Source organism: Hesperophylax consimilis, chromosome 27 (assembly GCF_061612785.1).
Source record: "Hesperophylax consimilis isolate HC1 chromosome 27, BYU_Hcon_1.0, whole genome shotgun sequence".
NCBI classification, from domain to species: domain Eukaryota; kingdom Metazoa; phylum Arthropoda; class Insecta; order Trichoptera; family Limnephilidae; genus Hesperophylax; species Hesperophylax consimilis.
Genome location: NC_142862.1, coordinates 25,483,287 through 25,496,081, shown reverse-complemented (window position 1 = coordinate 25,496,081; position 12,795 = coordinate 25,483,287). Strand labels below are relative to the sequence as shown.

The 12,795-nt window shown below is 34.2% G+C and overlaps 1 protein-coding gene across 2 annotated transcripts in view; it reads left to right on the top strand.

The window, feature by feature from the left end:
• The window catches only part of LOC149410833 (cysteine dioxygenase type 1), a 67,551-nt gene that overhangs the window by 17,358 nt on the left and 37,398 nt on the right, over window positions 1-12,795 (top strand). For both annotated transcript variants that reach the window (XM_089647760.1, XM_089647759.1), the window contains exons 2-3: window positions 2,023-2,342; window positions 8,206-8,352. In XM_089647760.1, coding sequence (XP_089503886.1) covers window positions 2,098-2,342; window positions 8,206-8,352 — 392 coding nt within the window. In that variant the 5' untranslated portion in view covers window positions 2,023-2,097. The remainder of the gene's footprint in view (window positions 1-2,022; window positions 2,343-8,205; window positions 8,353-12,795) is intronic.

The window sequence follows — 12,795 nt, the reverse complement described above, 5'->3', positions numbered from 1 at the left end:
TTAACAAAAAAAGGCACGCAATTTTATGACAATGTTGACAAAAGGAAAAGGCACGCAATTTTATAACAACGTTAACAAAAAAAGGCACGCAATTTTATGACAATGTTGACAAAAGGAAAAGGCACTCATTTTTATGACAATGTTGACATAAGGAAAAAGCACGCAATTTTATGACAATGTTGACAAAAGGAAAAGGCACGCAATTTTATGACAATGTTGACAAAAGGAAAAAGCACGCAATTTTATAACAATGTAGACAAATGAAAAGGCACGCAATTTTAACAATGTTAACAAGAGGAAAAGGCGCGAAATGTTACAACAAAACTAGCTATACCCACGCGTTGATATGGCTGAAATAGAAAAACAATAGAGCGCGTTTTGCTTTTACGTTCAATAGATTATTATTAAAAACATTAATATTAATATTAAAAGATGCTTTTTTTTAAAAACAGCATCCTCTTTCTTGTCACAAGTAACATAATATATACGCATATTCGAATGCAACGTTGCTTCTAAATTCCAAAGCAATCGGTGAAAAAATTTCGGTGATTTAACAAACGAACATTTACATTTTTGAATCGATGAAAGTTTGAAATTTCATCAGAAGTAAGGGAAAGAGAGCTTACTTCAGCACACGGATAAGCTCACAAAACAATTCTATAATTTTATCTCTTCAGTGGTATAAGGATAACCTACCTCAGATAATTATTGCTCTACCGAGAATCTATACCCTGCAATTATTTTTGCCTGAGTCAGCTAAATTGCTTAAAAAGCGACTTGGGTTTTTGTGGAATGTTATGTTTGCATATTTTATAATACCCCTTTATTGGGATTCTTTCCGAAGCATGCTACACACGAGGAATGTAATATATATTTGTGGGCGTGGTCATACAATCCCATACAACCCTCAGAGATAATAATATTATTTACTGGCAGATTAGAACACGCTGCTGCGGTTTTGAAAAATAACAGAGGGCACCACTTCCGTTTATAACAATCCTAAACTGTACAGTCATTAAGATAATAATAATCAGATTACCGTCTGTGACGACTCTCCTTTTTATTTTATATTTTTTTAATTCGATAACTAGCTAGATAACTAGATAACTTCGATTGCTGTATCCCGCTACGCGTTGCTGTGGCTCAGTCTTTCTGTGCAGATAGAGAAATAGATTTTTTACCTGTCGCATGTGACATCCATATAATATATGTATATAAAAACACCCGCGTATTCGAATGCAACGTTAAGTCAACATTTCAAAGCAATCGGTAAAGAACTCTTGGAGATTTAAAATTTTTAACAAACGAACATTTACATTTTAATTTATTTTTCGATAATATGGAACTCTCTTGTGTTGAGGTCTCCATTTTACTGTAACATATATACATGTCTTATTCTTTTACGATTAAATGTTCGTAATTTTTTTTCTTCTTTAATCCAATTTTTTATTTTGTATCTGAATTTTTTTTACTTCCCTAATTTTTTGTACCGAGTGAAATATTGTTGAATACTTTTATTGCCTGGTATTTGTCGTGTCGTTTGTCCAAAGCTTGTGCTAACCGTCGGAGTTTTTTATGTTTTTTGTACGCTTGTCTAACTGGTTTATCAATGATAGTTTGTGTTTGTTGAAATTTGTTTTTTTTTTGTCATAAATAGTTTAGTAGTTTCTTTTATGTATAATTTGTCGTAAATCTAGTACGTCAAACATGTTGAATATATGCGTTGGATTATATGGCGAGCGATATCGTGAGATTGGCCACGCCTACGTCTTATATTCCTCGTGTGTAACAAGCTTAACTGCTGCGCCGACATACAAAACATAAATTTGGATTTGTGGCTAAAATACCCAACCAAACTGAATAGTATTTTTTAATCAAAAGGTATAGACACATTTCTAGTCTGCAAAAGAGCCTTTTAATTTATTTGTCTTTTAAATGAATAAGTTAAAGCAAGTCAGGTAGGTCCTGGTACATTCTGTAATCATATTTAAAAAATGACAAAACTTTTTCATCTTGTTTCAGAAAACCATCACAAGAAACAAAACAACAACAAAAAAGTGATAGTGAAATTTGTTTTTAAATAAATAAGTCCTAATAATGGACGTGTGCACCCGCAACGAGTCATTCGTGGGGATAGAGTCCAAGATGGCGTCCGAAATAAAGATGGCGGACGGGCCCGTGAAGCTTGCAAAGACGGTGAACACGCTGGACGAACTGGTGAGGGAGCTGCACAAGGTGTTCGCGTCAGATCGGGTCGATGTCGACCACGTCAGCCAGCTAATGTTGAGCTACAAGTCTAATCCATCGGAGTGGCGGAAATACGCCAAGTTCGACAGATACAGGTAACGTACACGAAAATAACCAACTTTGTTTATAGATACAGGTAACGTACACGAAAATAACCAACTTTGTTTAAGGATACAGGTAACTTACACGAAAATAACCAACTTTGTATACAGGGTGTATCGGCAAGTACCCGACAAACTTTAACCAGCTATTCCTCAGCACATTTGGACTAAAAAATGTTATGGGCGCTTTGCTGTCCGGTAACATTTTTTTCCATTAAAAACAAAAAATAAATAAAAAATCCACACTCCGTCACTGTCATTTGCCTTGTTTCTCGCGTTCAACAGCTGTTATTAGCAAGTGCGTCAAAAAGTGTCCTTGCTCTTTCGTACACACTAAATAATAATAGTTAAAAATGAAACGAATGGTGCTGTGCCATTTCGATGTGATTGTAAAAGCGCGCCAACGTAGGTACGTACGTACATTATTCAACGAAACTCAAACCAAATATTGCCAGACGGGTTTTCAAACTTTGACAAAGGATAAAACATTGGTGACATGTGGTGAAAATATGAATAGTAATTTTTTTATTAAAAAAATGTTACCGGACAGCAAAGTACCCCTAACATTTTTTACTCCAAATGTGCTAAGTAATAGCTGGTTAAAGTTTGTCGGGTACGTGCCGATACACCCTGTATAGATGCAAATAACTTACACGAAAATAACCAACTTTGTATATAGATGCAAATAACGTACACGAAAATAACCAACTTTGTATATAGATGCAGGTAACGTACACGAAAATAACCAACTTTGTATATAGATGCAGGTAACGTACACGAAAATAACCAACTTTGTATATAGATGCAAATAACTTACACGAAAATAACCAACTTTGTATATAGATGCAGATAACGTACACGAAAATAACCAACTTTGTATATAGATGCAGGTAACGTACACAAAAATAACCAACTTTGTATATAGATGCAGATAACGTACACGAAAATAACCAACTTTGTATATAGATGCAGGTAACGTACACGAAAATAACCAACTTTGTATATAGATGCAGGTAACGTACGCGAAAATAACCAACTTTGTTTAAGGATACAGGTAACGTACACAAAATTAACCAACTTTGTTTACAGATACAGGTAACTTACACGAAAATAACCAACTGTTGTTTACACCACTATTTTTATTTATTTATTATTATATTTTTGTCTATATGTACTCATTTGTCTGCTTATATCTTAATTATCAGTATATTTTCCTGGTGGAGGAAGATAGAAGATAGTTGCCAATTGTGCGGTAAGAAAAATGAAGACAATGTTGGTAGTTATTATTCGAAGTAGCAGTAATTTCCAGTTAAATATGACCGAAAGAGATAGGGTCCCATTAGTTCAGTGGTAGAGCGGTGCCCCGGCAAAGCAAGGGTCCTGGGTTCGAGTCCTAGATGTGACCGTATCCTTTTCTGATTTTTTCTGTTTCAAATTTTCGTTTAGGAATGGCTAATATTGTCTTCAATAACTAAAATATTACAATTCGAGGTTTTAATCACTAAGTTATTCCAAAAAATAGGAAAAAATGAAATATACAGGAATGTTAATAAGCACAAAGCCAAAGTAGGATTTTACAATAAGGTACTTGGAGAGATTTTTTTCTCTGAATGTATGTAACTATGCTGGGAAACTACATAGTATAGATTCTTATATAAAATTATCTGGTAAGACGGTACAATAATTTTGCAGAAAAAAACAAGTAAGTTATTACGAAAATAGTGTTAGTCGGCGTACGGCGGGCCACTGGCAATTACCCCTGGCATTCCAAAGGCTAAAACAATAATGGTCATACCCAGTGGGACTTTGTCTGTCGATCTATTACAGATCATTTAATCAGTGTTGCCAACTCAACTACTTCAAAATATGCTAGAGTGATGGGAAAAATATGCCAGAAATATGCTAAATTCCTTTAAAAATGCCAAAAAAAACACAACCTCAAATAACACATCTGCCCTGATGATGGACACTGCAATGCTGTCCGAAACGTTGGCTAAAGAAGGAGTTAGCGCAACACGGCATAACACCCCAAAAACAAATAACAAAAATACTTTTGGCCGTGAAAATCTTAAATCATATCACAAAGCCCATTCAAATGCGTACACATTATTTTGTAAACAGTGGTCAATGATTTCAATGTTCTCCAAAATTCTTCTTAAATTACCCAGTACGTTTAAACATATTTTCTTCGTATTCTTTTTAAAATTCGCCGAAATTTCACATTTGTCTAAGCGTTTTAAAAAACCTCGTATTATCCCCTTAAAACAGGGGATAATACGAGTATAATAGTAATAATCTATCTATACGAGGGTGGTCAATTGATCAATTATTAATGTTTCTTTTTTGTGACTTTATTGAAATATTTAAAGAAAGATTATGTTTGCCAAACAATGTACATGTTTATATGTTTATAAAACTATTAGCACACACGAAGATGTGAGCTAACTTAAGATTAATAAATAAATAAATAAATATCTTCCTTATAAAAAACAGATATAATGACATTCTCACTGGGATCTCCCGTGCTGAGGATTTCATTATTAAAATTTAGTAGTATGGATAATATGAAGTAATTATAAATATATTAAATAGTGTTTTTTTTATAAAATAATTATAAATATATTCTTATATTACATGGTATTTTTGGGTTCAGTTGAGTGGTTTCGTTTTTTTTCTTGTATTTTTTTTGTTTTGTTTGTATGTTTTTGTTTAGTTATATTTTTGCTTACATTTTTATATCTAGTCAAAGTGTACATTAATTTCTTACTTCGAATAAATTGTCTAAACTTATAAAACATATTAATAAACATTGCCTAATCAATCAGCGAATTCCCTGAATGTTTGGTTCATGTACTGTTGTTCTCTTATGAATTTAAATTGAATTATTTCTGTCACGTGTTTACGAATAACAATATTGTACATTTATTTCTGAAATATTAATTAAATAAACTGCGTAGTATTTACAAACGGGCTATATATCAAGTGACTTCAGCAACTAACTAACTAACTAACCATCACGCCGTTTCCCCGCAGGGTAGGCAGAGAGGACGGACCGCCAAACAACTCGGTCACACCACACACTCCTTGCCTCATTCACATTCATACATACTCTTCTATTATTCTGACTCTTGACATGGCCCGACTCGAGTATCTGATTCACTTGATCGTGTCATGTCTTCCTCGGGCGTCCCCAACTTCTGCTACCATTCGCATTTGTAATATATCCTCCTTACACTTCTATCTTCGCTCATTCGCTCTACATGCCCAAACCATCTAAGCGTCCCTTTCTTAATTTTACTCATTACGCTTACATCAGCCTTGCACTCTTTGCGGATCTCCACATTCCTCACACGATCAAACATGGTTTTACCACACATACGCCTTAGGGATCTCATTTCAACAGCATTTAATCTACTTTCATCCTTTCTTTTTCAGTTTCATGCCTCACTTCCATACATCAGGGTAGGTACCAACACTCCGTTGTGGACTGTTAACTTCGCTTCTTTGGACAATTTTTTGTTAGCGCCAACTGCGTTTAGTCCTCCATTAACGGAATTACCTGCATTTACCCTTCTTTCAATATCTCTGTCAGCCTCATAGACATATGAATATTAGTAGACCTGCCCTAAGTGATTAAAAGCGTATTATCCCCACTCCCCATACCGGTTCCATTGGAGCCGGCTGTGCTCGCGTATGGCCTCAAGTGAAATTTGAAAACGTGACGTCATCATTCTTGTGCGAACTATGGTCGAGGCATCATCGGTTCATTTTACGAAATAACACGGCAAAATGTTGACTTGTACTATGAAAACTTGTAAAAATAGATGTGAAAAAGAGAATAAACCCAATTGTCGTATTACATTCCATATATAAGCATTATTTTACTTTATTTTAAGCATATTCACATCGTATAATATGAATCAGTTGTTACTATCACATCGAGAAACGTCTGGACGCGAAACACAAAGCTGGTTGGTTGCTGGGAAGTAAATTATGAACATTTATAAAAGTGTCTTAACTAAATACTTAAACGAAATATTCGACTCTGAAAATGAACCGAATTTTTTTGCCGAATTTGGACTTCGCAAATTTGTTCATAACGTGGCGAGTAATTTGCGCTCCCATGTAAAAATGTCTATTCATTCCAAAGCAGATTTTACTTTAAGAAGTAAATGGTGATATTATAATACGAGATGCCTATTTACTGTCAGATTGATTTATTGACGAATCACAGTCAGCTTCACTCCCTTCGTTCTTCAACAGTTGATTTTACCCCTCACCATTATCTTCTCGTCTATTAATTCCTATGTCTGTGGTCAGCCTTCACATCTCTCGTAAACATACTTCCTAAATACACAAACTCATCCACTAATAAATAAAACCAAAACCTCCTAGATCACAAGGCATGACTTAAGTGTCCCGTCATTCAAACCTCCAAAAAATATATTTTTATTTATTTTTTAAAATAACTAAAACTTTTTTAAGATGTTTTAATAAATAAGAATAAATTGAAAAAAATCAACATTCTTTGTAAAATCCCGTACAAGTTAGGAGGGTGCTTTGATTGCTTAACACACAATTCGACCGAGTTTACGACCGTTTTCATTGGCTGAGTTGGTATCACACTGATTCCCACCCAGGCATCGTGTGTTCAATTCCTCGACTGACTAGGTCCTTCGTACCGACACAAGCAACATTTTCCGCTTACTGTGATGGTAGTAGGAGATTTAAAAATATTGTCAGGTTATTCGTAACCCGGGAATGATATAGACAGTAATTTTTTTCATACTTTAAACGTCAAGTGTGCAAAATTTCATCAAGAAATATTGAAATTCTGTTTTAATGGGATTTTAAAGGGGATGGGGTGACTTTTAGACACTGAAATTCCTCCTGTTTTAAAGATCAAGTGCGCAAAATGTTATCAATCTCGGAATAAAACTGTAAATTTGTATCAAAAAACAAAGCCATGCCGCCCGCCCGCTGCCTGTCTGCCCGTCACAGACACTCTTATTTATATAATTTTCGGAGTTTTTCTAAATTTCGTATAGACATAGACAGTGACCTCCATTTTGTTTTGAAGGTCAAGTGTGCAAAATTTCATCGATTTCAAGATTAGTCGACTCTCTGTAGCTTAATCATTAGGTAATGCGATTTTGACAGTTCTATCGACTAAACTTGCTTAGTTTATCGAACTCTTCCGCTACTCGGTACAAAAATTCCATAGAACAAAAAATATAGTTTTCAGAAATATCGCCGTCATCATCTCTGTCAGGGTTTTTGCCGATTATGCAGAGGACTACCGCCGCTAATAACTAATGCTGTACAAATTGTCCAATATTATAATTTTTTTCCGACTTTATGTCCGGGTTAAATCTTCCCCATAGGAAAAACTAAACCCTTCCACTCACTTTTCCACAAATGATCATCTAGTCAATCCACATTATGCAAGTGCGTTATATAAGCATAATAAATATAAAACAATACAAGAACAACACGTCAACTCACCAGAGATCAAATGTGAACATAATTCACCGACTCCAGATATTTTCATATCAGAGGGTTCGGCTCGGTAGAACTTCTAACAGGGCCTATAAATCCTAATGATCCCTTAACATAAATAATTAAAAAATCTTTCGTTATCCTACATGTATTCAAAATGACCGACTTTTGCATCTTTATATATAATTTTTTTGATAGATCTAATACGCCTAAATTTTTAATGAGAGAGCTAGGTATAATGCCAGTAGCCGAAATAACGAATGGTAATATTTTTTATAGTCTGAGAATGCCAAATTCTTTTTATCTCATTTAATTTATAATTATTATGATGACGTTTAATATTATTATTGGTCTGCAGATATACCCGGAATTTGGTGGACGCTGGAAACGGGAAGTTCAACCTGATGGTGCTCTGCTGGGGAGAGGGACACGCCTCGGCCATACACGACCACGCTGATGCTCACTGCTTTATGAAGATACTCAAGGGAGAACTGTCGGAAGTGAGGTTAGTTCCATAAATGCTTTTCCCTTTAACATGTGTTCCTGCATTTCCCCACCCAACCTGTTACCTAATTACCTGTCCCTGTCTGACAGTGTGGAGTACATACATAAGTGACATTTGCAACAATTTATCTATACATCGGCAGTCTGTTAAGAAAACCGTTACAGTGAACATGTTCCCTCAGTGTATTTCATTCGAATCTATTACGGAAGCTTGTTCAGCGATGACAACGCAGTGTCCTTCAAATCCACAATAACGATCGAAAAGACCAAGGGTAAGTCAGAATTATGAATACAAAAAAATATGCTTTAGATAACTTGAAGGTTTTCCTACTGTTTCGGTTGAGTAAAAGAACAATAAAAAAATAAATAATTCAATAAAAAATATTAATGTTAACTACAAAAAAATCATTTTTTCAATAGAAATGTATAAACGCGTAAAGGAAACAACTTTTTAAAAATAAAGTATTATAGCTAAGATTATCTGTGACAATTTCACTTGATTAACATTTTTGCTTTCTTACAAAATTATTTACAAATTAAATAAAAACCAGTTTTTTTTGCTTGAAATCGAACGTTTCTTGACTCCGTTTGTCAAGCGATTTTAATGCCTATTACCTACAATATACCAAGAATATACACATTTTTGGCTTGTAGCTTCCTCTTAACATGTGTTGGTTTGCGGTAGGCCATTGATAATATGTAAAAAATATACTGGTGCTATTCTGTATCTGGTCTGGGAGATTATTCACCACATAATTTCCTAAAAGGGGGAAAATTTAAAAAAAAAATGAATATGCACGTTTTGTTTCTCATCCTTTCTTATCTTTAAAACTGTATCAAAATAAGTAGCCAATTGAAGACCTCGTAAAGGGTTAACCCAAAAGTATATGTCATTTGGATTCGTTACTGTTTCAAATTACCGCTATTACAAAAATAACTAATTAAGGTGAAGCCATGGAACTGTGATTGAATGGAAGTGGTATAAATATTTCGGAAATGAATCGAGAAAAACCAGTATTTCTCCCAAGATTTGTCGAATTGATCGGCAACCAGTCATTACTGCGATTTAAGACATTAACCTAATTCTTTTTATATCTGTATCTATTTGAAATCATTTAATTTATTTTTATTATATAGTTACCTATGTAACCTATTTAAGGCGATGCACTACATTGTGTAATATTTTAAATTGAGCCGCTATCAATAACAACCCTTACGTAGATGGCAATAAGGTTTAAATTCCCGATTAACACCATCAGCTTGTTTTGATTTATGCAAGAAAAAAACATGGCCAAAAAGTTCCTTTTATTTTATTTTGTGGATGTTCAGGCATAAATATTTATTTTTTTTTCGATCATTTTGTAAATAACTTAATTTTCCATGTTATACAATAAAATCATAACCGAAAATGGGTTCGTAAGAAGGAGATATTGAACTTTAAAGCAGTTTTCACAGGCCTTATACATTATTTTTTTCTGGGCTTATAAAAAGACTTATCTAAAAAATTCTCGATTATTTCAAAGGCCAAGATGTATTCTACTCGCAGTATTTGATTAAAGCATCTGAAACATTTCTAGGCGACCAAATATTCAAACCAAAAACACATGATTTTGCATTACTACGTATGGCATCGCCTTAACCTAGTTTTTGTTTCATAACTTTTCATGACTTTATATCACTTTTTGTAGGTGTGTTTAATTGTCATTTGATGAGATGCCCGGTCACCCTTTTTAAGATATACAATTACGTAGTAAATTATTAGGATGTATGTATCTCATAAGGTTTAGCCAGCGTCAGCAATGTAGTGCTCGAAAATATATTTTTACGACTTGATCATAAAACATCGACTTTTCTCCACTTATTATAACTATAATATGCATGTATTATATATGTAAACCTTTCGGAAGAAATTTTCTAAATGATAGTGAAAACCCTATCAATAGCCGTTTCGTAGTTTAGAAGAACTAAGCGCACAAACAGACAGACGCGAAAAGCTACTTTATTTTATACGGGTTTTCCAATAAGAGGTGTTATTTTGAATAGCCCGCTATTTCGGTAGATGTTACTTTTGAAGCTGTTTTTTTTTGACATTTTGACGCTTCAACAACGCATTAAAATTATTAAAATTCACTTGAGTTAATCAAATGCAAATCATCTTGAGTGATGAGGCCCATTTCCACCTCGGTGGCTTCATCAACAAGCAAAATTGTCGCATCTGGGGCTCGGAAAACCCAAGAGTTATTGTTGAAAAGCCTCTCTATCCTCAACGTGTGACTTTTTGGTGCAGTTTATGGTCCGGCGGAGTCATTGGACCTTACTTTTTCGAAAATGAGGCTGGAGCAACAGTTACGGTGAATGGATTGCGCTATCGAGAGATGATTAATGATTTTTTATGGCCGGAATTGGATGGTATTGATCTGGACAACGTTTACTTTCAACAAGACGGCGCTACGTGCCACACAAGCAACGAAACCATTGATCTTTTACGATTGAATATCAAAATAACACCTCTTATTGGAAAACCCTGTATTGTTTACAAATACACTGGAATCCATTGATTGTGTGCATGTTATTGTATAAATTGTCTATGAGACCGATTTAAGTATGGTGTTTGCCTTTGAGTGTGTGTATATATATTTGTATTGTAGTCCCTTAAAATGTTATTCTTCTGTATCTATTTGATTGTGGCTTCTCGTTATATAATTAATATTGTGAACATGACCTGCTGACAAACTGCTTTGACAGTTTATCTGGTGTTTATATTGAAGAATTTAAAAAATAGTCCGATGTTAGGTCAAGGAAGGTTTTACTGATTAAATATGTTATCGAATTTGTTCTTTTGACAATCCCAGCGATATGCGGTTCTCATTTTAAGTCTTGTAATATGGTATCTCCTAGGTCTAGTTGAATCGTCGCTTTTAGAGATGTTCCATCAATTTGTATGCAAATAATTTGCTATACAGGGTGTATCGGCAAGTACCCGACAAACTTTAACCAGCTATTCCTCAGCACATTTGGAGTAAAAAATGTTATGGGCGCTTTGCTGTCCGGTAACATTTTTTTCCATTAAAAACAAAATATAAATAAAGAATCCCCACTCCAGTCACTGTCATTTGCATTGAATCTCGTGTTCAACAGCTGTTATTAGCAAGTGTGTCAAAAAGTGTCCTCGCTCTTTCGTACACACTAAATAATAATAGTTAAAAATGAGATGAATGGTGCCGTGCCATTTCGTTGTGATTGTAAACGCGCGCCAACATAGGTACGTACGTACATTATTCAACGAAACTCGAACAAAATATTGCCAGATGAGTTTTCAAACTTTGACAAAGGATAAAACATTGGTGACATGTGGTGAAAATATGAATAATAAATTTTTTATCAAAAAAAAATGTTACCGGACAGCAAAGTGCCCATAACATTTTTTACTCCAAATGTGCTAAGGAATAGCTGGTTAAAGTTTGTCGGGTACGTGCCGATACACCCTGTATAATACACTGTACTGTACACTGGAATATGCATCGCCTATTTGGAATCCACACTATAAACTTTACATAGATAGTATAGAACGTATCCAAAACAAATTAATAAAATATTTTACCTACAAATTCAACAATAACTTTGAGTGTACATTTGAAACTTTGCAGCGAAGACGAGCAGTAGCTGACTCAATATTTATACACAGAATTTTAAACAATGACATTGACTGTACCGAACTTCTGTCCCTTATTAACTTTAACATACCTTTGAGACGTACACGACATACAGTGCTATTCCACACGATTAATTATAAAACAAATGCAGCATCTAATTCGACAATTAACCGAGCTCTTCATACTCTAAATAATATTTGTCAATTCTAACATTGACATTTTTTCGGATTCACTGCCCAAATTCAAACGTGGCATCATGTCAATTATTTATTTATTTTATTTATTTATTTATTTATTAGATACAAATAATTACACACATATTAAGGAAGCTTTGGCTGTCCAACTAGGAAATTTTCCCGTTTTAGGACAGCCAAATTGCCTGGTTTAGTTAACATTTGTACTAAAAAAAATTTAAACTATTCAATGCGCACACATACAAACACACACTCACACAAACACTCACACATACACACACACGCCTATAAACTACACACGTCACCTGGTAATTGAGGAATAAACATACCACTTAGCAGACATTACAAGGAAACATATCATAGGTACCCAATATGAAATATCTTATTCCTGAATATTGTTTCATCTCTGTAAATCATGTACTGTTTGTTTCTGTAATATAAAATTAAAATTAAAATAATTATAATTTGCTTTAGCACTCGGATAATTTTGTTCTCTCCAATTTTATTTTCCAAAAGTTATCGAAAAAACAACTCAAAAGTATTTGATCTGCTGATGTACGTGCCCCCGGTCACATAACATGAATATATTATTTGGTA